Source organism: Aquila chrysaetos, chromosome 1 (genome assembly GCF_900496995.4).
Source record: "Aquila chrysaetos chrysaetos chromosome 1, bAquChr1.4, whole genome shotgun sequence".
NCBI lineage: Eukaryota > Metazoa > Chordata > Aves > Accipitriformes > Accipitridae > Aquila > Aquila chrysaetos.
Window position 1 is genome coordinate 78,554,175 of NC_044004.1, and position 26,255 is coordinate 78,580,429.

At 40.6% G+C, this 26,255-nt stretch overlaps 1 protein-coding gene across 1 annotated transcript in view; it reads left to right on the forward strand.

Annotated features, from left to right (window-relative positions):
* The first annotated feature begins 2,878 nt into the window (after positions 1-2,878).
* Positions 2,879-26,255, forward strand: part of TNIP3 (TNFAIP3 interacting protein 3) — a 67,403-nt gene continuing 44,026 nt past the window's right edge. Inside the window, exons 1-2 of the mRNA XM_030020783.1 lie at positions 2,879-2,905; positions 18,834-18,919. Coding sequence (XP_029876643.1) covers positions 2,879-2,905; positions 18,834-18,919 — 113 coding nt within the window. The remainder of the gene's footprint in view (positions 2,906-18,833; positions 18,920-26,255) is intronic.

The window sequence follows — 26,255 nt, forward strand, 5'->3', positions numbered from 1 at the left end:
TGTGGAGAAACGAAGCTGTTTGATACCCCTCATATTGCTTTCCTTTTAATTAATGTATATTTGCACTGCCTGCTTTACCTCTTGCTTTCTATGCCTGGCATTTGAAAGTGAGGTATTGGAATTGTCGCTCAATTTCGTGGTGTTTTGTTTTTGTGCTAACAGTGCAGGTAGATTGACAGAAGACAGATTGACTTTCTGGTATTGCCTCCTATTCCCATCTCTCTCTAGTGAAGAAGTAGAACTTACGTAGCTAAACTCAGTACAAAGATGATACCTAAATACAACCATACTCAGTCAGCAGTAATATCTTTTGTTGGAGGACCGAATGCAGTAGGAACATTAAACTGTGCAATTTTCTTAGGCCTCCTGGACGGAAGTAGACAGATGGTGTGACTTGGTGAGGTTGCACTGTGGTTCAGTGGCAGAACAACCCCCAGTTTTATCCTCTGCCTGCTGATCTTCCCCCCCATAACACAATGCCACTGCAAATGTACTGGTGCGCCAGTGCTCTGTGAGAACCTCATACGCTGTGCAGTCACCCAGTTACTAAAAATCCTAATTGCTGGCATTTGTATTCAAGGCAGAAGGCGTTCCCTGTTTGTACAGCCTACGTATGAAACATCCCACGTAGTTTGTAACCATCCTCCCGCTTTCACTGTGCGTGGGAGTTTATCTTTACTAGAAACAGTAATTGCAAAAATGACCTTCATACTTACTGAAAGCAGTAGACAGCTCCACTCTGACTCATGGAATGAGCCCAGGTATTGGGTAACGGCTTGCTGCTCGATAACGTTTCTCTATTGTCTTGTGCAATAGTTAAACCGAAGCCTAGTTCTGTGTCGGATACAATATTGTAGGAGATGCGTACGATGGTTCTGTCTCTGCCAGAGTCAAGGATGAAGCGAAAACTACAAAACTGCTGCTGACTGATGAAAGCAGCCTTGTGTTGGCTCAGCTGGGTTTCAGAGCGAAGGCTCAAGTTTCAGCATGTCTTCTAGTTTCGATTTTAAAATCACATATCCAGTTTGGATCATGCACCTCAAGCCGAAATAAAAGCCATTACTTTTAATCTGTAATTGTATTGCCTCCCTAGTGGATCCTTGGGGTCCCTCTTTGCTGTCATCTTAGCTGATTTTTGTTTTCTGTAATGTTCATTAGTGTTTTACTTCAGTAGGAAATCCCCTTTTTTAAATGCCTCATAATGAGTCACTGCTGCTGTTTGCTTCAAACTGAAGGGGATTCCAACTATAAAATTGTATTATTGCTAAAATATAATCCTGTTCCATTGTGTAGGTTGTAGTTTAAAACAGAAATGTTTGGAGGAGTTGTACAGTAAGCAAGCAATGTTGTTGCTAGTTTTGTTTATTAAATTGGGGATTAATGGCCATTACCAGTAAGAAGTAAGCAGCTTAGAAGTTTAATAGATCAAAACCAATCTCAAACTGAAAATATTATTCAGCAGTTATGTATCTCTGAAGGTCTGTTAAAAAAACAAAACAAAACAAACAACCCCCCCCCCAAAACCTAACCAAAACCCAAGCCCAAACATAATAGTTTGTGTGTTCCCAGTAATGAATATTAAGATTTGTTCAGCCGGAAGCACGGTTTGGTTTGGCCTTTTTTTTTTTTTTTTGTATGTGTGTGTGTATGCATGTTCTTTATGGATTCAAAATTGAATTGCTTTAAAAGTATTTCTTTCAGGCATGGAAGATTGCTTTGAATTTCCTTCTTTCATTATAAATCTGACTATCCTCATATCTGTATTACTGTTGGTTTAGCCCCTGTTGCTTTAAGCTGCAGTCTTCTGAAACCATTGTCTATTGCTTTCTTTTATCTGGAGTAACTGCTGCAACTCTCTGTGATGCTGGAGTTTTGATCACATTTCAAATCTCCGTGTGTGCCTGTGTGCGCATACAGGAGATGGAAATTTCAATTTGCAGTAGCCTTTGGTCCTGCTTTCTTGTGTCTGTAGAGGTACGCAGACAATCTAGGTGTAGTCTCTGAACGCTTACTTTGCCTCCCCTTTCAGCTCTGGATTTCCTTCCTTGTTTTCAGAGTTTACCTGAGTGCTTCTATAGGCTGTAATCCAGACTAGCCCATTCCACTGCTGACAGCTACCTCCACACTCAGGACTAGGTGAGACAACTTGTTTCTCTGTTGCTTTTGGACTCTGAAAGTCCTCCTGGCAATTTTTTTTTTTTTTTCCCCTTTCTGGCTTTATCTGTTATTTAAACAGAACTCAGGAATTCCAGTTTTACTCTAGGCTGTATAGGAATGCAAAAGAAAACCCCACAAAAGGCACCATTTAAAAGCAAATTGTATCAATGTCTTCGATATTAAGATATGGAAGGTCATGGTTATATATTGAGATATGGTGGTTACTGGGCATTGAAAAGGACCATGAGGTTGCTGAAGGCCCCACAGTAACACTTGAGTTTTAAAAGAGTCTCACTACTGGTTTTACAGCATATTGCTGTAAAGGAAGTAAGTTAATAAAAGCCACAAAGATGTACAATTTCCCATAGCCTTTGACTAATGCTTTAAGAGAAAGAACATTTAAAAGAATACTTTTAACTGAAGGTGAGGGGATTTCCTTAGGAAGAATGCTTTTAAGGGGCCTTGCTCTGAACCAGTGACCTCAGGAGGCAGTTGTTTCCTAACAGCATGAGAAGTGTCTGTGCTGATGAATAGAAGGACATGGACAGCTCCACCCCTCAACCTCCAAAATGCTTTTGGGTTTATGTCTCTTCAAAGGTGTTTAAGTGCTAAGGATTCAGAATCTTACACTAATGCCCTAAATTGCCTAATTTGCTTAGCTGCCATCCTCTTAGGGTAACAGGACCAAAGGAGCTGGGCTGCCCCACAAATACTGCGAACCATGGTGGTATGGTGTGGAGGCACTCAGGTGAGTCCCTGTGGAGACACTCTGGGTCTGGAAACTGACTGGCTTGGCCGGTGCCTGTGAGGCTTCTCCAGTGAAGGTCACTGGTGAGTAAAGCCAGGCTTCCCCTAATTACCCCATGCAGGTGAGGGTGTCTTAGGGTCCAGCAATACAGACTTGTCTCACGTTATGCTGAGCAGCAACTGTTAAGCCCCATCACAGTGCAACACCCACGTGGGTCTAGGGGGCCAAAGCCAGGTTTGGGTGGAGTGATTTGTCTGTGTCTCCAGGGTCCAGAGGCCTGGCTATGGAACTGAGACGTTTGTGTGAACTGGCAGCATGGTGGTCCATGCTGGCTGTTCACAGGAGTCGAGTTGGGAATCTGTGTCTGTGGTCTGACTCAGACTCAAGCCTGGGTAAAACGTGGCTACTAGGAGCTGACCGGTTGAGTGCGCTTAAGACAGTTCCATATGGTGTTTAGGTACATAGCATGGAGTCTGGCTCGTTTGGAAAATTTGGACCTGAGTGCTTTTGTCACTTCTGAAAAGGGAAAAGATTCCATGCATCCTGTAGAAATTTTGAAAATAGCACTCCATTTATGTAGTGAGATCTCTACATAGACCATTAAGGTCACCTTGGCACTTTGGTTAGGCTGTGAACTACTAATAGTCAAATATTTTCTTTTCATTTCTATGACCATTACTATTTTTCTCCTGTGGTAGAATGTCTCATCTGAATAATCCTCTCATATATATTCAATTGCTTTTCAACATCCATCTTTGGTTTGCAAATGCTGAATATGCTTTTTTAGGAAATTAGATTGAACTAAACTTGAGTGTTTGCAAACATTTGAAAGACTTACAGGTAGTAATGGGGTATTTATCAGACTCACTGGCTCTCTGCTGTCGTTTAAAGCTTCGTTACAAGTAGGATGCACAGACAGGTACTGCAAAAGTTTAGAGTAAGGTTATAATTAATAAGTAGATATATATCCCTGCTTTATAAAATAATCTTCAGTATTTAATTTTTTTTCTGGGTTGTGATTGTGGGAAAGTACATAAGGGAAGTAAAACTGTATGTTTGCTACAGTGTCCTAGTGCTCCAAGCACTTGTCTTTTTTTTGTTTTGTTTTTTTAAGGTAAAAAAGAAAAGAAAGGAAAAAATAAGGACCGTATCTCCACTACAGCAAATGGCTTTTCCTTACATCATTTATGAAAATTAATCATTTTAACAACATTTTTCTTTACTGTTCAAAGAATTTTTACATTTTTCTTGATTGTTCCCCAATGCCTATACACTGCCTCTGTCTATGTTTTATGAGTAAAATCTGAATAACACAAGGGTACAGTTTCCATAAAATTAAGGTCATATGAGGTGGAAATAGCAGCCTAAGATCAGGAGTTCCTTCATTTTTATAGCCCTTTCTTTTGGTAACAGGAAACAGCTCTAAGGCAGTTTTCTTGTAGGACGATATGTAGGAATGTTTGCCTTTATAGATTCTGTGTGTGTGTGTGTGTGTCTGCATGCTTATGTGATGGAGAGCTGCATTAGATATATTTGGATCTGGCTTCTAACAACGAAAGCACTCTCTCTCTAATGTGGTTATTAGCCTTACCGCACACTTGTATGTCTTGCACAACCATATAGCAAAGTTGTAAGCAGATATTATTATTCTTGATTTCACAAAAAGGGAAAATTAGATTCAGATGCTTGGGTGGGTGGAGGCAGGAAAACTTCCGCGTCAGTGTTACGAAGAACATTAGTGGTTGTGAAAAGGTCGTCAGAGTCTCCAGAGAAGCTGAGAAAGAGTACAGTTCTCATCTGAAATGTAGTAGACATGTCACCCCTCACCACCTTCCTCTCCTCTAAAGTGCCTTTCTTCCTGTCCAACAACAACCAGGATACCTCTTATGAGATACCTTCACTTCCCCCGTTTGCCCTTGGTCACCTGCAAACCTAGGTGAAGCCATCTTTCTCTATCCAGCTACCCATACTGATGGCAAACACTAGCTCTCACTGGGTACATCAGGCCTTACTTCCTTTTTCCTTTCATTTTTAACCCAGACTTTTGTAGCTCCTGTGTTCAGCTGACAATTTACAACCTGTAATAGTGGTGGGAGCTGACGAAGGCAGGCTAAGCTTACTGTTCAAGGGAGCGGCTTTTCTGTACAATACGGTTTTATATTATTGTGTATTACCTTATTTAGTATCATTCTAGTGTTTCCTTACCATGATCAACTTCCAATGGTGCTTTAGTTAACGTGACCAAAACCTCTGCTGTGCTTGAATTCCACGGAGCTCTATACAGAGGTACAAGCAAACGTAGTGAAGAAAGTGGCTGGTTTTTGTGAAGTCTTTTGACATATTTTGAAACACATTTTTGTACCGTCCATTTTAGGCTAGCATCAAGAGTGTGCGCCTTAAACTTAGGGTGTGCAGCAATGGGGTTTGTGATAATCCTTCATTCTTTCCATGATCTTGAACTTAGCTTTGAACATCTTGCAGTCTATCCTTGGCCCTTTCTGTGGAGGTATCCACTGTTCCAGGTGAACATAGTAACTCACTGCACTCCTTTGCTGCTGAGAAGAAAATCAGAGACCAGGAACTTAGTTTTGTGGTAGATGATCTTGTTGAGAAAATTCTCTGTAGTATTTTGTAGTAGTATAAGGTACGCAAGTCCTCAGGCTCAGTGCCTGATCTTATTGTTGTAGCTCAGCCAGAAAATAGCAAAGGCAGAAGAGTGATTGCAACTTGCAGTTTTTGGCAGTCCCTGAATCTGGGTGAAAATGCTTTGCCTCATCCAGAAAAACCCTGTCTCCATGAGGTAAAGGTCACGCTTCTGTCAAACCACTAGATGTTGCTTTAAAATTTCACTGACATATACAGTAGGAAACTTAGTACAGCTTCAGGGTTGACTTTTCTCTTTTGTTAATTGGCAAGCAGGTTAAACTATGTATGGATAGGAAAGAAACCTTGCTGAAGCTTATGCAGAAAGAGAAATCCTTTTCATGGAAGATTCAGACATTGCCTAAAATAGGATTTAATTCCAGTTTGGACAAGAATTTAAACACTGCAATATTTCATTAAGATAATTAGTGGTAGGCAACCAGCTAGTGAACAAGGTGGCCTTATTGGCCAGAAAAAAGGTTTGTAATCAAAATTCCTTGACACTAAGCTGCGTGCTTAAATTTTGTGGAATTGACAAATGTGGTGGAAGTGGTGTTCTGCTGGAACCTGCTGCTGGCCTGCAGTTTTCATACTTGGCTATCCTATCAACTTCGTGAACATCTTCAAGAAAATCCAGTGAAAAAGCATAAGAATATATCTGAGTAATAATAAAGAATTGACTGAATTGCCATCTAAGACCTCATAAAGGAGCTGTGGCATTTCCAGCTTTTCCATAAGAAAGGGAGCATTTATTGTGGGTGGTCTTTCATTTGCGTCTAAGCAGTAAGCCACACAGGGAGCAGGAACAAAATGGGTGGGAAGTGCCTTGACTTTTACTATATCTGAGGCAAAAACTTGAGTCCAAACTAAAATCAAAGTGATTCACTAAAATTTAGGGTAGAACTGGGTAGCAGTATCCTCCTCACTGGGAAAGTCACTTCTGTGAGAACAAAAATGTATTTCAATTCTGTATGAAGTGTGGATAAGAGGTACCCTCACCTTTAACTGTTTAGTTTACCTCAAAAACATGACAACTGGGACTGACTGTCTCATATTGCTACTTCTTGGTCTGGAGCATGTGAACCTGTTTAAGAAATATATAAATAGAAAAGAAGATAGCGGCCAACCTATTTCTGAGTGAAGCAGAAGAGAGTATTTTAGCTTGGCAAAAATATAAGTGCGTGGGAGCAGTTCTCATTCACGCACCAAAAGAGAGGAGGGCAGCTGTAGACAGCCAGGGAGTAACGCTCGTGTCGAGGACAGCAGGCTGCCTTGTTTCAGCAGAATGAATTCCTAATTCCCTAAGTGTGGTATCAAAGTATAACTTAAAACTAAATCTCAGAAACTTCCTGGACAGCAAATCTGTCTTCAGCTTCCTCTCCAGAATACTGGAGTCCCAAACTGTTTTGAGCACTTCAAAATTGCTTTTTTTCCAGTCTCCTTTCTTCCTTGTAGTGGTCTTTTCTCTCCTGAATAATACTTACATGGCAATTAAGCCCTTTACAAGTCACCTAGGATCTGGTACTTTAAGCTGCTGTCTTTGCATTATATTAAATTTTCTCTAACTCATTTCCTTATTTTTCCCCTATGGAAAGCCCCTAAACAAACAGTTCTTCAGTGGACAATAAAATAATTTGAATGGCAGCCGTCCAATCTGGACTTTCTCTAGATAAGTGGCTTGGGTATGCATAAGAAGCAATGAAACTTTTATTATTCATTTATGTATGGTGTAGCCAAAGGGGTTTTCCTCTTCTGGAGGGGGGGAGTGGGGAGGTCAGGTAAAAAGATGCATATGTGATTTCTGCTGTACCCCCACAATTTTCCACTGGAGGTTAAGAGAAAGGGTTCCCCCTTCAATTTTTCCATTGACTACTTTTCTCTGCCTTCAAAAAATATTTTGTGCCTGCTTTGATGTGATGAAAAATGTCATTACTTTTGTATCACTAACATTTACAGGAGTTAAAAATGAAACCATATAATTGTTTGAGTCAAGGTGGCTGTTAAGGTGGTGTTAACAGGAAAGGAAGAGCCCATGTTTTCAGCTCCTCTTCTCTGGAAGCAGCAGGGATGCTGTTCCCTATTATGATCTGCAGAAGACAGCTGTTGCTGCCACAGACAGAACAGCACATCCCTCCCCATGCATGCTTTGGACGTGGCTGTTGAGAGGCACTAGAAGTAGCCCAGCACAACAGTAAATGAGTGCGGCTCAGAATGACTCCAGTTAAAATGTTTGTAAGCATTTTGCATTTTATTCAGGGAATGCTTCCCAGAATAAATTGGCATCTTTGGTCACTTCTTTTAACTCATGGGATGGCATGCAGCCTTTCAGATAAGAAGGCACCCAACTTTAAAGGCATAGCAGTCCTGGCTTTGCCTGGTCGTGGATGAGGAGAAATCTGATTATTCCTGGCCTCCCTGGCAGAAACCATAGTGCTGCAGTAGAACAGGTGATGGACATTAAACCCAGGAACAGCACACATGGAAGGTTTTAATTTAGCCCCATCACTGTTGCTGAGCTGACAGATGATGACAAAATGACAACAACAACCCCCTGAACTATTTCCAGTCCCATAGAAATTAAGCATGGTGGTCAGTCCAAAGTTGAAAGCTGTGTTTGAGTGCAGTGAAAGCCAAAAACGTAGAAGGCTAAATTCACTGTACTCTGTGTGAATGCATTTCTGAGGAAGAAGTAATGCTATTCCCTTGTTACTCAGTCATCCAGTCGAACAATCATTTCCCCTGAGAGGTGTATCTCTTGGCTTTGATTTCTTTTGCTGCTTGGAAGGATATGAGTACATGCCACTCGCCTCCTGAGACACTGCTCTAGTAGTTTGCTACTGAGTTTTGCTGGTGGGTTGCTTTCAAACCTCCGCTGTGGAGGCTGTTCTGCTTTTTATTAATGCTTATATAAAAACTGAACTAGAGATCAGAGTAAGAAAAAGTGACTGATGTGAAGCTGAGTGAATAAGACGCTGTTCTGAGAAGTGGAAGATGTTGGTGCTGTTGTGTTTTTTTTGTTTGGTTGTTTTTTATTTTATTTTAACCGGGCAGGCAGTAAATCTGAACTCTGTTGGTAAATATCTGAACCATCAAACTAAAGTCATTAACGTTTTCTCCAACAAAGTAACAGTAAATATTTCATATGCAGTGGAAGACTGTTATTACAAAAGACTGGAGAAATCACCCTGCAACTCCAGCAGTTAAAACTTTTATCCAGGAGGTACAAACACAGTTAAACTCCCTTCAGGAGTTCAGGAAAGGCAGGGGAAAGAGCTGAACCTTGGTCTCCCACATCCTGACCCTGGCCTGTTGTTTCCTCTGCTATAATTGCAAGTGTCTCCAGAATAGTTACGTTTCAACACAACTGCAGTGAACTGAACATGAATTTGCAAATGATTACTGTGAGAAGCAGCGTGTAAATGGTTTGACAGAAAAAGATCCAGCCTGGTCTACTGCGCAGTTGGGATATTTCTGCTAGGAGGATGAAAATTCTCTCAGGGAAGTTACATCACTAGTATTTCCAACCCAGAAGACAACAGGAGTCTCCTAAAAATGTCAGAATGTTTTCTACTCCTTGGTGCAAAACCGCACAGGTTTTGTTGTCATCAAAACCGAAACCAATACAAGAATCAGGCTTAAAGATGAACTTTTTTCTGAACATACCTGTCATGAATCTTTCTAGATAAGAGTGTGACAATGTTAGTTTGTATCACCTGTGAAACTTGATTAATCAACTCCTGTGTGCAGTGGACTATAGCCTGAAATGAATAGTATGCTCTTGAAAATGCTGCATCACTTCTTGTCTGGGTGAAGGGAAGGCATTTCCGCAGTCTCCACCTCTATACGCCCTCTTCCTCAGAGTGAAAATCGATACGATAACGTAGTGTTTCTGGTTGGGGGCAGACCTGAATGTCACTTCTGATGAGGAGACTGTAGCTGGTTGAACTGAGTGCTGATTCTGTAGGGAAACCTTTAGAATAAATTCTAATTAAAATGCATTCCTAGAAATGGGTCCCTGACCTATCTGCCTCTTACAGTAAATTATTCTACTTCTAGATTAATATTTGTGTTCTATACCTTTTGAGTTGATGCAACTTTTCCACTGTGCTAGACCGCCGCTTTTCCCACAGAGCAGCTTTTGCTGGTGTGTGGGCGTACCATTGTGTCACTGTTCCATGGTAATCTGAAGAACAAGAGGGAATCCTCTGTGGTCTCTTACAAGCAGTGCTTTCAAGTAGATCTGTGTGGGCTGTGTTTGTTTGAGAGATGAATATGCTCTCAGTTAGAATGACTTTAAGAAAGGGGTTTCCCTAAGCCTGGTGTGTAGGTTAAACCTTGAGAGAGAGATATATATTTTTGCCTGCAAACCACTTAGTTCTCATTTGATTCAGAGAGCCTTTATTGAGACTAGTGCGCCCTAACCTAGCAGCACGGAGACGAACACCTTCCCTAAATATGGTGAGTAACTTCTGCATTAATTTGAAGCTCACATCAGTGGGTCTCTGTCTTGCCTCAGAATGAAGTCATGTGCCTCTTTTCCCTTGTTATCTACCAAAGAGACCTCAAATCCAAACCCTGACATTTTAAATTTTTTTTTCTAAATGACTTTTTAATTTCTTCATGATTTTTATATAGAATAGCTATAGCAGAGTTCTTTTACTTTCTTTTTTTGCACAAAGCTGGACAATGAAAAGTATAGAAATAGTGAAGGATTATTGCCATATAGAGCATTAAGGCTATGTCAAATAGTTATTTTGGGGTAAATCTAGTGATACAAAGATTCAGTGCACCTGTACTGGGTTTAACCCGCATTCCTTCCTTGGATAATGCTTCTGCTGAGACCTTTGGAAGTTTTATCTGTTCTGTAGAGTTTGGGATGTTCCTTGTGCTACTGACTCTGGAACAGGCACAGGATTCCCTTATCTGGGTCTGTCATTAGGAGGTGGGCCCTTTATCCACATCTGCTACGAATTGTTTTCTGTAATCCACATAGCATTTGAGGGTAGGCTAGGACTCTGGTCTAGGTTGTATTTTGCTTGCCTTGTTGCTGTAAATTGGCATTAATGCTGTGCCTCAGAAAAAGTTTTGATGTATTCCAACCCTGAGTAAGGAATACTTGGACCCACAGTATTATAAATTTCAGGTGATGTTTCCGATTAATAAGTTTAAATGAGGTGAGCTATGAGGACTAGTGAGATGAGGTTTGTGTAGAGGGCGAAGAAAACAAATGTGTGTGCTTTTTCCCCTCCTTGTTTTAATTACTTCTTTGATAAAAATGTAAAGCTGCAGTATTTCTATCCATTGTAGTGAGAAGCAACCCTTCTGTTTTCAGAATCAGTGTTGTTCGCTGCCAGAGGGCATGCATAGCCATTGTGCTAGGGCAGCTGTAGGAACCCCAGACTGCTCTACCTTCCCTCTCTCAAAAGGAAGCAAAAGTTGTTGGTACATCTGTGAGGATTACAAAATGCTCACAGCAAACCATTTAGAAGCCTGGAGAAAGAGAGCTTCTTAAAGGGTCATCTTTCCTTGCCTTGCTCCTGGATCCTTAGTACACCATGATATGCTGCTGGCTGAGTTCTAATTTCAGCAGCGGTACCGCATTTCCAGAGGTAAGGGCATGCTAGAGCGTATGGAAAGCAACAAGCATTTCTGAATTGCAGAGGACTAGTGTTCCTGTCAGTCAGGAAATGCCAAGGTTTTTTGCAACTGGCTTGTTAGATTTTCCCTACCTTTCTATGGGCTGTCCTTTCTCTTTTTTGTACTGGGATTTTGAAGCTTGGCTGGAGAGTGGGAAATTTAAATAAAACAGAGCTGCATTCCTCATCTAGATCAGATCTTTCTTACCTTCTCACCGTTAAACTTCTGTTCTTGTAGTTGCACAACTTTTTGTAGGTAGGTCTGCCTGTATCTTGAATTCTTTTCTCAGAGCCTCGCTTCCTTCCTAGCCACATGGGCCCTGTACTTGGAGTGATCTCCTTTCTGTTACTGTGCTACCTCTTTATACTCCAGAGACTCGATTCCAAAGTCATTGGAGTTGATAGATCCTAAATCTTTTCTCTCTTGGCTTGGATTGCACAATAAAATTCCATCATTTTGTCTTTCCTATCACAACATCACAGTTTCACTGTAGTGAGATGTGCATTAAAAATTGTTCAGAAAGACCATCCTGGGCACTATCAATGAATATCATAGTTACTAATCTTGCTTTTATCCTGCAGCATTTTTCCTTTTCACTCCTGTATTTTATCTCTTGGAAAGTTTCCTGTCCATTCCTATCCATACTTTGGCAGCGATTAATAATACAGAACAATTTTTTTACCACATAATTTAAAGCTGACATTTAACAAATACCTAAGTACTTCCTTACTATATTGCCCACCTCCAAATAATCTGTCATGCTAATTAAAGTTGGATATAGATGATGAGAAAATACTATTGGAGAGGCTCATGCAGTGCTATTCCATGAAATATGCCTAGTTTGCGAGTGTTTTTCTGAAGATTTGTATACTTGGCAGATTTCTATATATTTGACAGATCTGTGATTGCCTGTTAAATGAATTCTAAACAAATCAAAGATATTTATTGTTGAGGGTTTTATTTTCTCAACATATAATTTTTTGGAACTAATTTGTACTCTATTAACAATTTGCTTTCACAGAAATTGTGTACGATAGGTATGTTGAAAGTGTCATTGACTTTGCCCCCAGACCTATGTACACTAACTGGCTTCAGTCGCACCTGACATTTTCCAGTGAAGAAAAGGTCTGTTCTACATCTATTAAAAATGAGGAGTCTACATGCAGTATTTGAAAATCAGGGACAGGCTGCATTTAAATATCAGAGGGGCTCAATTAACTCGAAAGTTAAAATTTGTTTCAAAACACAGAAAAATTTTGGGATTTGCTTTAGGTGACAGCTTTGGTTGTCATCATACATCTTCTAGCAACTTCTTAACAGGTTGTAAACCTCCCCAAAACAGAAAAGCTTAAATCCTCCCAACTCCCGAACTCACAACTTTGTAATAATTAGAGGTTAGTATTTTCATTATTTTTTTTTTTTTATGGTCTCCAATGCTGGAAGAGAGAGAGTGACTACAGGAATCCAGAGGAGTACTGAGGGTGGTTTGAGGTATGCTGTGTGTGGCTTTGATGGCTTGATGATATTTATGACTTCTTCTGGTCACTTCTTATGTGACTCTTTTGCATGTTGGAAGTGTAGTCATGGTATTTTTGGCACTGAACTTCTGTTTCGTAGCCTTTCAGATTAGCTTGTATGCTTTGAACTCATGTGAGCAGATGCCTGTGTGGAGTGACTGACATGGTAAGCTCAAATGCACAAGTCTGTGTCACCCGAGCCCTGGGCATGACTGTGGTTGCCTTTTGGTAACGTTTGTGCCACAGATTTCTACTTGAAGAAGGGATGTATACTTGAGATCTTCAATCCAAAGACGTTTAGAAATTGTTAAATGCACCGATTTCCAAAGAGAGAAATATGCCTGAAAATTGGTTTTCTCTCTGTTATAATTTAAGAAAAAAGCAATATATTGATTTTTAACAAGATCATGTAGTTTAAAACACTGTTTTGTGTCCACAACTTAAACTAGTTTGTGTGTGTCAACGAAAGCATTTTCAAACGCCCAGTGGTGGAGGACCAGCACTTGTAGGACTGAAGAGCTATACAGCAAGCACTGTCTATCTGCAAAATCACCCTGCTATATCCAGTACGACAAAGCAAATGCAGAGATTACGCTGCACATTTTTCTTTCCTGGACTGGAGCCAGAGAACCCACAGTGCAGAGCCTCTCTGCAGTCCCATCTGCTCTATGCCGAAAGCCAGGCATTCAGTTCTGGGTAGAAATAGTGTGTTCAGCCTTTAATTGGCTCATTCCTCAGTCTGGTCCACTTCAAGGGGTTTCTGTTGTTTTGGGTTTTAATTTACTGCATAGTTTGAGATAGTTGCTGCATAGTTTGAGATTATCTCAAGAAATGTAAATAGACTGCTTATCAAGTTGTGGATATCACAGCTTCGTGGGAGGGCATCTGTAAATTGAGTTCTTTGGGGTGATTGCTGTTCCAAATCTACTGTTACCCTAACCAAGGAGAATTGTACTTAATGGTGAGATCAGTTTTAAGTACTCGGCATTAACTCTTCCTGCATCACACAAAGCAGGTATCAGTTTCATTTTATCTGAACCAAATCACGCAAGACAGAACTGAAGAACCTAACTACTCTTTATTTTTGGCAAAAATCAAGCTTCAGATTTTGAATTTTGGTTAGAAACTGTCTAAAATTGAAGTTTCAGCACTTAATCAGGAAATAATGGGGGGGAGGAGAGAACTGGCAGATCTTGCTGTGTTTGTCTGTGGCTTTTTCTTGTGCTACATTTACATGACTGAAGCTATGTTTTCAGCAAAGAGCGTTGTATGCAAAAGCAGAAAGACATGTAATGCAATGGCTGGTCCAAGGCTGGCTGCACTGCATGCTAGTGCTATTATGGGTACCAAACCTGGGATTATTTAGGTAGGAGGAGATCACAGAAATGTTATATGTTTGACTTCTTCAGAGCGAAAAAATCTTGAAGGCTTTAGTCCTGTTTCAGATCAGTTTCAGTGAGTGTTGCTTAGGACCTCTCTCATCAAATGCTTTTTTTATTTCTTCGATTGTTCTTCCATTTTGATCACATTTACAGTAATAATCCATTTCTCCCTCCCACTCCTCCTACACAACAGCCACACACAGATAATGTATAATTTGCTGGCTTGTTTATCAACAGCATTTATGATTATATATGTTCCATTTGTTTCGGAGGTATTTTGCAATATGGGTAATACTTAAATGAGGTAACTTTACTTGTCCTGGCTGTGACAGGCCCCAAATCTTTTGCAATACAAAAATAGGTATCACTGAAAGGGTAACTTGTTAATGGGCTTATTCCTTAGGTGTAATTTGCTAGTATGTACTTCCATTTATTTGGTATACTATGTGTTTTCTGCTCCCTCCATTGTGACAATATGTCCTCTTATGGTGGTGGTCTGTAAAATTGAATCATTGAGCCGATCTAGGCAGGAAAAACAAAACACCAAAAATCTCCTTTCCCTTCTCTGCCTCTTTTAGGCTGGCTCATTTCTGACATTCATTTTACATTGTATTGCCACAAAATATTGCTTTGGTACAACTGAAGAACAAGCGAATTACAGAGCAGGTTTGAGAAAATAAGATGCTCTTAAGCTAGAAATAGACTTGGAGAAAAAAAAGAGAATGGGGCAAGAGCAGTGCAGGATTTAACATTTACAAGACATATGTTTGTGAAATTCATTTTGGATAACATTTTGAAACTCCAGCGCGATGAGTGTCTGTCTGTGTTTTGGTAATTAAGATGTTATTAGAATTAGTGAATCTTGTTGTCATTCTTGAATGATGTATTTTTTTTTCTCTCTCCAAATATGTTTTTTGTATGTGGAAAACTTACTTGTTTTTCAGGCAAATTAATACTCCAACCAAAAAGCGGTTTTTTTGGCCTATTGGGTATATCTAGGAGTACTTAAGGCTTGGAGCACAGATAAATTTGGTGGGTGAGCACCAAGGGAATTTTGCACGCTTTTTACCAAACATTTTCAATTATTACGAAAACCCATAAATCTGTGAGCAAAACTGATCCTGTTTTACTTCAGGGTGTTCCTGTTCTTAAAAGCCTTGACAGAAAGCAGAAAATTTATGTAATTCTGAGCAATCCTTTACATGACCATTATAACCCCCAGTTTTCTGCAGAGCCTTAATTCTTTGAAGTAGCTGAATTTTATCCATCTTGTCTTCAATTTGTCTGATCTGATAAAAACCTACAGCATTATGTTGCATATTATAGTTGTAAAAACTTATGGTTGTTTTACTAACAAACACTTGCACATGGTACAATAACCTAGTTGCATCTCTTTTGTTCAGATTCATAACTGTGGATTTAGATTTAGCACAACTTGTGCTGCCAACACAGGTCAGACTCATTGCAGTAAATTTTTTGTTGTGAAGAATACAAAATGATTTAAAAAAATAAATAAATTGAAAAAGCCTTTCAGAACTGACACGCTTTACCAAAAAACCCATAAGAAATGAAAGGCAAAGCTATTGCTCTGCACCAACAGCCCCTTGTGCATCAGCAGTTTGGGAAGCAGCGGAGGCAAATCAAAGCAGGTGGCAATGCTGCTTAGCTGGCACTAGCCTGACCACGCTCAGCTGGGTGTATCATGCCAGCTGTCACTGCAGATAACTTTTTACTACTTTTTCCCATATCTTGGACTGGATAGAAGACAGTGGATATACTCCTGTACTATGATAACGAAATGGCTTCTGATAGCTGGGCTGGCTTGTATAGACATGCATTAAATCAAGGTGCCCAGCACTGAGGGACACACTGCAAAATCTGCATAATGACTAAGAGTCAGGAGATATGTACACATGGACCTTGTTGAGCCACAAGGGAGGGGACCCCCCCACCCCAGCAGATGTTAGCAGTAGGACTTCTGGAGAACTGCTTGTTTATGCTGGCTGGGTGTGCAGCTGGGCCATGCAGTGATTTGGGAATTGTTGGCTTTAGCAGTTCCTTTCTGTGTGTTTCCCCAGCTTGGTGGAGCAGGGCCACAGAAAACCCAGAGCGCCCACTATGTGATCCCAGAGCAATCCCCAGCAGGGAGTGTGCAGCACCCCTTCCCTGCATGACCCCGAATCTGGCTTGCCATCCTGTCACTGAAGAACCAGGAAGTGACACGTCTAATAAATACCTTTTTCTACATTCTTCACTGCTTTTTTTCTTCTTTTCAGTTTTTCAGAACTTTCTTGGCTTCTTGCATGAATTTTTACCAACATAGTTATCTTTTTTTCAGTAACAGGTAACCTGTATCTCTGTAACATGACCTGTTTTTCAGCACATGGGCTGCAATACTGTGTGTAACTTTGGAAATGTATCTGAGTCTGCTGAAATGTCTAAGACTAGTGGGATGAATTAGAGATGGAGTAGCAGTCTGAATTCTGTGTCGGTTTTTGGTTTTTTTTTCTTCAGACAGGTATGGTCAGATTTCATTTAGTAATTTCATTTTATTTTTTGTTGTTTCAGTGGGGGTAGGGAGTGTTCATTCTAGGTCAACATTTTTCAAATTTTGTATCTTTAAGTTAGGCACCTGAAAATCAAGTCTAGGCACTCCAAAGTAAGGCTTAATTCTCATTAGTACCTGGTGTCTGCAGCTCCCATTGTAATCAAACGAATACAGCTTTCCATACTTCAACATGTTTTTGTTCTGATTAAACAGACACTCATAAAACTCAGACAAGCTGGAATCAAGTTTCACATGAAACTGAATTGACATTTTTTCTTAATAGGATCCTTGTAATTAGTGATTACCAGATGCATTTAAAATGTGTGAAATGCCTGCAGGAATGGGAATTAAGAGGGGGGAGGGATGCCAAACACCTCAGATCTTCTCCTGGCAACCTTTCATTTTAAATTTCTGTTCTGCACATAGATGAAGCAGCATGGTTTCTATAAAATGTTCAGCTGTGGTTTCACATTAAGTTGATGTTACCAATAAAGAGAGTGACTTGTAATTGAAAACTTATTTGGTTATAAATAGCAGGTTTCGCTTTTGATGGCTTCCCACTTTATTTCAGTGGTCACATTGCTATCCTTACAATAGGTGTTATGTAATCACTTGTGTCAAGATAAGCTCTAACCTGCCAGTTTCCTAATTCCAGCAACTATCGTAATGCTTTTGTTTGTTGTTTTGTTCTAAAGAGAAGAATAAGACTTCTGGGCTCCTTTTCTGATGAACTAGAGATGTCCTACATAGCCTGAAGAAACATACTCAGGGCTGTTACCAGCCTGCAGCGCAGGAACAGAATGACTTCTAGATGAGGTGGCATTGGCTCGCTCTTTGTACCATCTGTTCTTCCACTTGTGATGGAGAGGTGGTGGTATCAAAAAGCTTGCTTGCTTCCTGTTTGGAGTTTTCATCCAAAAGGGAGTATCTAAATGGGGACTGCTTACTGTTATCCCAATGCTTGTCCTTTTCTCTGGGAAGGGTGTGGGTTTTTTTCCCCCTCTTTGGAAATGCAGTGCTGGACAGTAGCTGGCCTTAACCAGAGGGAAGCTTGTTAGGAGCTTGTACAGTTCTTGAACAATGCAGTTGTGCACAATAACTCACACATAGCTCATTTTCTCTCCAAATGATCTAGATCAGACTCACTACTCAAATTCTCTTAAATCTGGAGCAGTAGTTTTACTGGACCCTTCCATGAAGCACATGAATTTCTGGTCAATGTAAGGACATGCTCGAACTGTAGAGTATTTAAGATAGTTGATTCTTTTAGGATGAATAACAAAAGCCCTTTCTGCAACACTTCCAATGTTCCTGCAACTGCTGACAGCTTTGCTCCCTGGGGAGATTCTTGCCACCACAGCCAGAGTCTGTTATTACTCCTACCCTTGCAAAACTGTCCCTGACACAGTGGTGGACTTAAGATGATGCTGGGAAGGAGGAATTAGATTCCTGGCTTACTTGTCAGCCATTTATGGATGTCGTGGTTTAACCCCAGCCAGCAACTAAGCACCACGCAGCTGCTCGCTCACTTCCCCCGCACCCAGTGGGATGGGGGAGAAAATCGGGAAAAAGAAGTAAAACTCGTGGGTTGAGATAAGAACAGTTTAATAGAACAGAAAAGGAGAAACTAATAATGATACTGATAACACTAATAAAATGACAACAGCAATAATGAAAGGACTGGAATATACAAATGATGGACAATGCAATTGCTCACCGCCCGCCAACTGATGCCCAGTTAGTCCCCGAGCGGCAACCCCCCCACTCCCCCCAGTTTATATACAAGATGTGACGTCCCGTGGTATGGAATACCCTGTTGGCCAGTTTGGGTCAGCTGCCCTGGCTGTGTCCCCTTCCAACTTCTTGTGCCCCTCCAGCCTTCTTGCTTGCTGGGCATGAGAAGCTGAAAAATCCTTGACTTTAGACTAATCGTTACTTAGCAACAACTGAAAACATCAGTGTTATCAACATTCTTCTCATACCGAACTCAAAAACATAGCACTATACCAGCTACTAGGAAGACAATTAACTCTAGCCCAGCTGAAACCAGGACAGTGGTACATGAAGAGGAAAACAGAAATGCAGGCAAGACATGGTTATCTCTTCTCATTGTAATCATGTACTTAAATTTTTCTTCCTAGATTGTTAATCTTTTTATTTCCCCTTTAAGTCTGTTTTTTTTTCCTCCCTGTTTCTAATAGATTCACTGTGAGCAGCTCAAAAGGAAGAATAAAGATGCACAGGATCATCTAGAATTGTGCCCCCATCAGTGTGTTGAGATGGAAAGGTATTAACTATTTTAATTTTACGTGGAGAAATTTCTTTTATTTTTATTTTTTAAAAAGTAATTTACGTTACGTTATTGGAAATATATATTATTGAGAGTTTCCTGTATATGTCAATCAATTCATCTTCCAGAGACCCAGGTTAATGTGTTTTTTTTTTTTTTCCTGCTTTAATCTGTCTTGTGGAGATCTGTATCAGTTCTGTTTAAATAAGTGAAACATGGAAATTTTCTGTACTGAGAACAAAAAAATCATAGAGAATAGTGTAGGCTGAAAGGGGCCTCTGGAGGTTGTCCGGACCAACCTTCTGCTCCAAGCAGGGCTTGTTAGGTCAGGTTACTCAGGGCCTGTCTGGGTGTGTATGAAGATTTCACAACCTTTTTGGGCACCTGCTTCTTCACGAACTAATATTAGTTCTACTGATAATGGCAGTAAAAGAGGTTGTACTGTAGGTTATAGAGATAAAGAGGTCACATTATGGCTACAGCCTCTAACGAGGCTGTGATGATGGCAGCCCCTTTCTAAGACTGTAAGTGAGTAATAAGGAGCTTTAAGAAAATTAATAGTGCTGACTATTGCAGTGAATACCACTGTATTCAGCAAGATTAAAAAAAAAAGTCAAGGTAGCTGAGAAATGTTTAAAAGGTAGGTTTAAAAACTATTAAGTATAGTGTGTGGATTTGAGAGATAAAAAGAAAAATTGTTTTAAGATAACTGTAGATTGTTTGGAGAAGCTTAAGAAATAATACCCTACCCTTCTTTCTTCCTGTAAGAAGCATTTTTTCCCCAGGTTAGTTTATTGTGAAATAACTGGATTTGAAATCCCTTGCGGATTGGGATTTCCCATTTATTCAAGACATTGTGAGCTGCTGCCAGTGTAGTTTGACTCCAACCTGTCTCTGTAAAGGGAGGAGGGTGCCAGGTTCCCGTCTGGCGACGGCATCCCTGGTGAAACCGGATGTCAGTCGCCGGCAGTTCAAGCCCTGGACCTGTGATGCAGACAGCCGTGCAGTGAGCTTCCTCTGCCTTTTGGCTTGGCTCCCTAACAGCTACCACAGACAAGAAGTTGGCTTGACTTAACAGAGTTGTTTGTCCTCCATCAGCTACTGTATGTTAAATTTCTTGGCTGCATTTCCAAATGGTATTCATCTGTTTATTCTGCTTGCGCTGTTAGTAGATCACTGAAAGTATCTCAGGTCCACGTGGGAGGCACTGACCCAAATGAATCATGGACTTGTTTTCCTCCAAGGGTGCAGCCCAACTTTGAGCCCAGGTCAGTAAGGTGTTGGTGACGCATCTGCGTCCTGGCCAAGGCTGAACTAGGAGGCAAAACGGGCAGTGCGTAAGTCTTGCTTTGTTTGTGGTGATGCCTGATTTAGGAAAAGAAAGAAGAGTAGTATAAATTACTAGTTAAGAATATCAACCATGTAATTGCATCAGAATCACAGCTTTCTACAGAAATGAGTATGTGTAAGATCCAAATAAACTTGTGGTGCTCAAGCTATATCTGTGGGTGAGCAGCCAGTCCAGAAAGCACTGTGGGAGGGTGACCACTTCAAAAAGGTGCCTGCTGAGGCTAGTGGAGTGTCCTAAAAGGGGTGCAAGCTTTTCTAGGTATTGGTCTTCATAGAAAAAGAGCAGGCACTTGAAAACATCTAGATTTGTCTCCCATCTTGTTTTTTAACTCTTAATTTTCAGTTCTTTCAACACTTTCCTGCCATCTCCCACCAGCTTTCTGCATGTGGGCATTTCAGTGGGGGAATTCATCTGCTCAGAAAGCACATACTACTTGGTGGCTCTGCTTGGCCAACCTTTCCATTTGATTGATTTTCATGGCAAAACTTCAATTCCATTTCCACTAGTAATCCACAGGGAGCTACTTGAGTCCTGGGTGACGAGTCTGGGTGACCGTGCTCCATTTATTGCTTCTCCAGAGAGACAGTCATCTGTAACTCACTCATGGCTCATTTAAAGCCTGAGAAAGTTGGTGAAAATAATTTAATTGGCTTTCCCAAGGTTTGAGCTCAGCCCAAATGCTGTCCATCGGAAAGAAATTCAATTATGGTCTTGGCAGTATAATTAGGCAGAAGATCCAAGTGAAAGGGCAATAATGTTATTTTCCTGACATACAGGCTGTATAGGATACAGAAGTGAGGTGGCAGCATTGAAACCCAGTCCCAAAGGACAGGAACTTCCAGGCACAAAGGGGAGCAGCACCATGTGATAAGTAATGTGTCATTTAATGCGAACCAGCTAGTTGTCCTCTTCTTGCATGTTGCGTATTTGTTGAGGGAAATAGTCAAAGACTGGGAGATGCTAAGTGCCTGTATATCAGTAGCTTTACTTCTCTCTTCACTGAGATGGGACAGATTATAGGTGCGGCTTCACTTAATCACTGGGTCTTTTTGGTGTTTTGGCTTATTTTCAGAGAAACCAGATGTGTTTCCATTAAGAATATGTACCTCTTTTGTTGTTGTGACTTGTGTAATTCTTAAAATTAAGCAAAACTATTAAAGAATAATTGTTTCTGTTCACATTAACAGCACACAGCTTCTCCAGATGTGGCATTTGACAGCCAAACAGCTGCTGGCTATTAAATGTGCCTTAAAAGCTCCATTCCTTTGTCGTAAAGGGAACAGAAGTGTAGGGACGTTTATGGGGTGATAGGCAGATGTTTTGGCTACATCAGATTTGAGCGAAAGTTTAAGTGGTTTCTCTGCTATAGTTGCAGTATGTACATGTTTTAACCCCTGTCATACACCTTGCCTTATGGAGCTCTCTTCTTGGGACTGGAGTGAGATTATTTCTAATCTCACACTTACCTCCCAAGCACCAGCGCCAGCACTTTTTTCGCAACATCTGGGACATCTCACTCCAAAGACAATGCAGTTCTTCTGCTACGTGGAGCTCAGCTGCTGCTGGTGGCTGGCTTTCTAGCTATGGTTTTGAAATAGTGGGTGAATTTTTTTGGTGAAACTTGAGTTAAAAAATTAAGTTGGAAATAACTTGAAATAATGTGTTGCTTTTTTTTTTTAACTTTCTTTTTAAGTATATCCTCATAATCATCAAAGGCAGGTGTTCTTTTTGTATTTGTACCGGCGCAGTATGCTTTATGCCCAATAAACTTTTTCTTATAGTGGTACATGTGAGGTGGAACGTAGAACTAGTGGAGCTCAATTTCAAGAGATCTGGCTCAAATTTCCAAGCCTAAACTCTGAGCGGAGATCCGCTCGCTGGGTGTTGAGTACTGGAATAGCGCCACTGATCCTTAGGGAGCTTCACCACATTGTAACTATTCTCTATCAGCTCAGAATCTACTAAACTTGTAAGAGCTCATGAGACTGCAAAAAATTTTTGCTGTAACAAAAGTCTTTTTGTTTTCTTGGCAAATTTTTGTTCTTCCCGTTGCTTATTGGACCGGAAATCCTTTGTCATTTAGTCTTAACTGGGTAAGATTTTAATATAAAAACCCCAATGTATTTACATGAAAAAAAAAATCTAAGAATTCTACAAAACTGAATTAAAAGAGAGCAAAAATCCTGTAAAATCGTATGGAACATAAAAGAATAGGCTAGTTCTACAGACAAACTGTCATTTTTAAGAATTATATGCCTAATTTTATTCCTATTTTAAGTCTATTTCTAGTACAAGTTAGATAAATATTCTGTCATCCAGGTCTCATTGTCTCCCATATTCTAAAGGCCTTTTTCTGAAATGAAGTGTGTTATCATAAATAGGGGAAATATTAGCTGAAACAGTTTGCCTTGAAATTTGCCATGTTTTTTAATTTATCCGAACTGGTTCATCCTCCATAATTCAAATGCAGAAATTTATTTCTTTCTGTGGATCTGCTCCTTAGGCTTAGCCAAGCAAGAATCCTACATCCCAAATGCCCACCCAAGGGGATGAAGCATGTGTTTAACCCCTAGACTCTGGAATTCATTTCCCGTCAAAATATGACTCTGTGGTGTTGGCGTCTGGCTGTAAATCCTGGCTTAAAACCTTTTTTCCACAATTGTTTATGGTGTGTATTTGTGCTTTCACCAATCACAGGAGCATGACCCCAGCACACCAGCCTTGAAATTATTATTTCAAATAGAGTTATATGCTTTTGATATTAACATTTTGCAATAAATGCTCTGGGACATGTTGTAGGTATGTCCATTGTTGCCACATAACTGCTATTAGTAAGTAATAATGCCAGGTTCCACTGAAAACCAGGGACACCCAAGAGCTCACAAATGGTACCTACCAGCTGCAGAGCTGGGACTCTGCATGGGGCTTGTACCTGGCTATTTGATAAACATGTATTTCTTGGCCATCAGTCTGTGCTGCCACAAGCCCAAAGCATGTGGCTCATCAAAAGAGCATGGGGCAGGCCATCAGGAGCTCGAACTGGTTGCTGTTCCATTACAAAAACATGTATTAGTGGGAGTTGTTCTGTCTTCTGCTTCTGCTCCTGACCAGGAAAAGATGGATTGCAAGGAGTGCCCTTGATGCTATTAGAAGCCGCCGGTGTGTCTACATCTCACGCTTCCTTTCTGGTGCCATCATACTCTGGCTTTAGTTTTGGGCCAAATATAGGTTTTGCTCAGGCTCAGTTACATGCATGATTTAATAAAATTCACTGTGCGTATGCAGCCAGCACTTCATTGCCTAACCCTGTGAGGACAGATGGACCAGCACTGTTTATTTAGCTGGGTGGCGTTGATCTGCGTCGGAATTCCAGTCCCATTCACATACAAAGCATGTGCTGGGTGCAATTTTTGTTCTGGCTCCCAGCTGAAAAACTGATTTGCTGTAAAAAATATGCAACCATTTATAAATAATTAATTACAAAAAGCCAATAGAGCCTAGAAATTGAAATGGCGCTAAGATGTACCATAGAGCAAAAAGTGAAAACCAATTTAAAGGCATCTAGGTGAATATGTGGAAGAAATGAAAATATCTTTAATGTGGTGCACAGTTAGTCTCTAGCAGTGAAATCCTGCATGAATGTGGCAACTTGCAAACCAAAGAGAACAGACCTAATTTCTTATTCTTGGAGGACATGGGTAGAAGGATATTGGCTACTACTTTTCAGATATGACATGGAAATTATGAGTAAGGTTGGGCTTTCTCCTTTTCCCGCATGCTGCTAAAACTTAATGCTGGGAGACCAGCTTCCTTCATTACGTCTGTAGGTTCTGCTTCCATGTGAAATGTCTTAATTTTCCCAAAAAAGGAAATTTAGCAACTAACCCAAAGTTTACAAAGAGGAGTTAATATTCTAATCTTTTATTGGCTTCTACATTAATCATAGCATGCTATGTAAGTAGGATGAGTTGCGTATTTTTTTATATCTTCATATACTTTAGAAAGATTTTGCACATACCATGAATATACTTTGTCCCATATGAGCACATGAAAATGCTTTTAATACTCTGATGATTGATTTTACAAAACATAAAAAACTATATCTCCCAAATTTGAATGGATTTCATTTTTCTGATTTTTTTTTCTGCCAGATTGCCTATTTGCATAATTTAATTATTAAAACCGGAAATACCTAATTTTACAAAATGTTGGTAACAGCGTAGAACAGTAAGGCTATTAATGGTGCAGAAATGTACCTGCGAACTTCACAAAACCAGACGTAGTTTTGAAAAAAATTTGCTTTTGCAGATGCTAAATGCTGTGTGCCCTCTAGAGCTCACCAGGGGAAGCTCAGGTAATCATCAAGAACTGTCTTGCCGTGGGATAGCTCCTAATCACCAGTATCTTGAAGACTTATTCAAGCACTCAGATAATCTGTGTGCTTTGAGAGTCCAGACTGTAAATGGATCTATACACCAGATATGATTGACGTTTTACATCACAATAAATATGTCCTTCTAATTATTAAAATGGCTAATATTAAAATACAGATAAACAGAGTAATAGTTTCTGGTCAGAAGACCTTAGTCTAAAAACTGAGGGAAAACCAGATGCACTGAGAAATCCAGTCAATGAAGTAATTTTCTGACTTTCGTGATGATGTCGAAATGCATGAGTATTACAGAGCAGCAATCAATTTGTAGGGATTTGAGTCTTTTGCGGTTCCCTTTCTTTTACCCATGCACAGCTGGTTCCTGCTCCTGCCCGGGTACTACTAAGCCCAGAAAGGAGAATGCAAAGAGACAGGGTAGGAACAGCCAGAGTGAACATCATTTACAGCCACAGTGTCAGACAAACTGTGGGGAGGAGAGCAGAGGAATGAGCACCTCCTGACTGAAAAGAAATATTTAAAGCCAACCCACCATCTTTATGGGGTATTTCCCAGCTTGATTCACGCTCTGATCTCGGGAGGCTGTGGTCACATATCTTCTCCTGCTGTGGCTGAACCAGCAGCAGAGAGGAGTGCAGCAGCAAGTATTTAGGCAGGCTGCACTCCTGCCAGAGATTGCTGCCCATCTTTTACTGTCCTCAGGACTGCACCTAGCCATTGCTTCTTTATTTTGAACAGCTGTTTTAGTCTAAGCTGCTTTATTTAGCTTAAAAGTGTTTAAGAAACCCTGACTACTTTGACCAAGCCGGGTGAGTGGGTTGTGCTGGCAGCTGGGGATGGTAATTTGCAGCAGAGAAGCAGTGAAAGTGGAAAGTGGCTGGGGCTGTAGAGGAGTTAGACTCTGGCTGGCTCTGCTGCAGCTTGAGCAGGATGTCTGACTGCAACCCTGGGCAATGAGCAAAATACCCTTTACTAGAAGTCACTTGTAGGCCAGAGTTTTTTCTCTCGGCTAAGTGGTAAGCTGGTTGCTCTACTGATCTCACACAGGAGGTGTGTGGAGCAAGGAAAGAGGAGAGCAACTAGCCTGCCTTTGGTTGGTTGCCTAAGCACAGGTAAAAAACTGAAGTTTTGAAAGCTCAGTCTGAAAATATTGGCCTGTGGTTTTAGCAGCTCTGTCCGAAATCCCTCAGTGCTGCTTAGTAACGTTTCACCTCGCTTTAGTTAACCTCTCCGTTCCTTTTGCCATGTTTCTAGGGGCTCTAAGGAGGCTGCAGCAGTAATTTCTCCCTCACTATGTAGATAGAATTTCATGCACTTTTCCTAAAACTGCACCATGAGCGACTGCTTCCATGCTGTGGCTCTTCAATTCTTCCGAGCGTCCTCAAAAGCACTGAGTGGTCTGCACAGTGTGTATCCAGTTCTGTCTTGCAAAGCCAATCTCAGGCTGGGTAAACCATGGGAGTGCGAATGAGCTGAAGATGCTGTTCTCCGGGGAAGTGCACTTGAGAGAAAAGGGGTGTTGCTACTTTTGTTGCAAAGTTTGCATTATGTAGCTGATTAAAAATGAAGGCAGAGCACTTGGTCATGCTGCT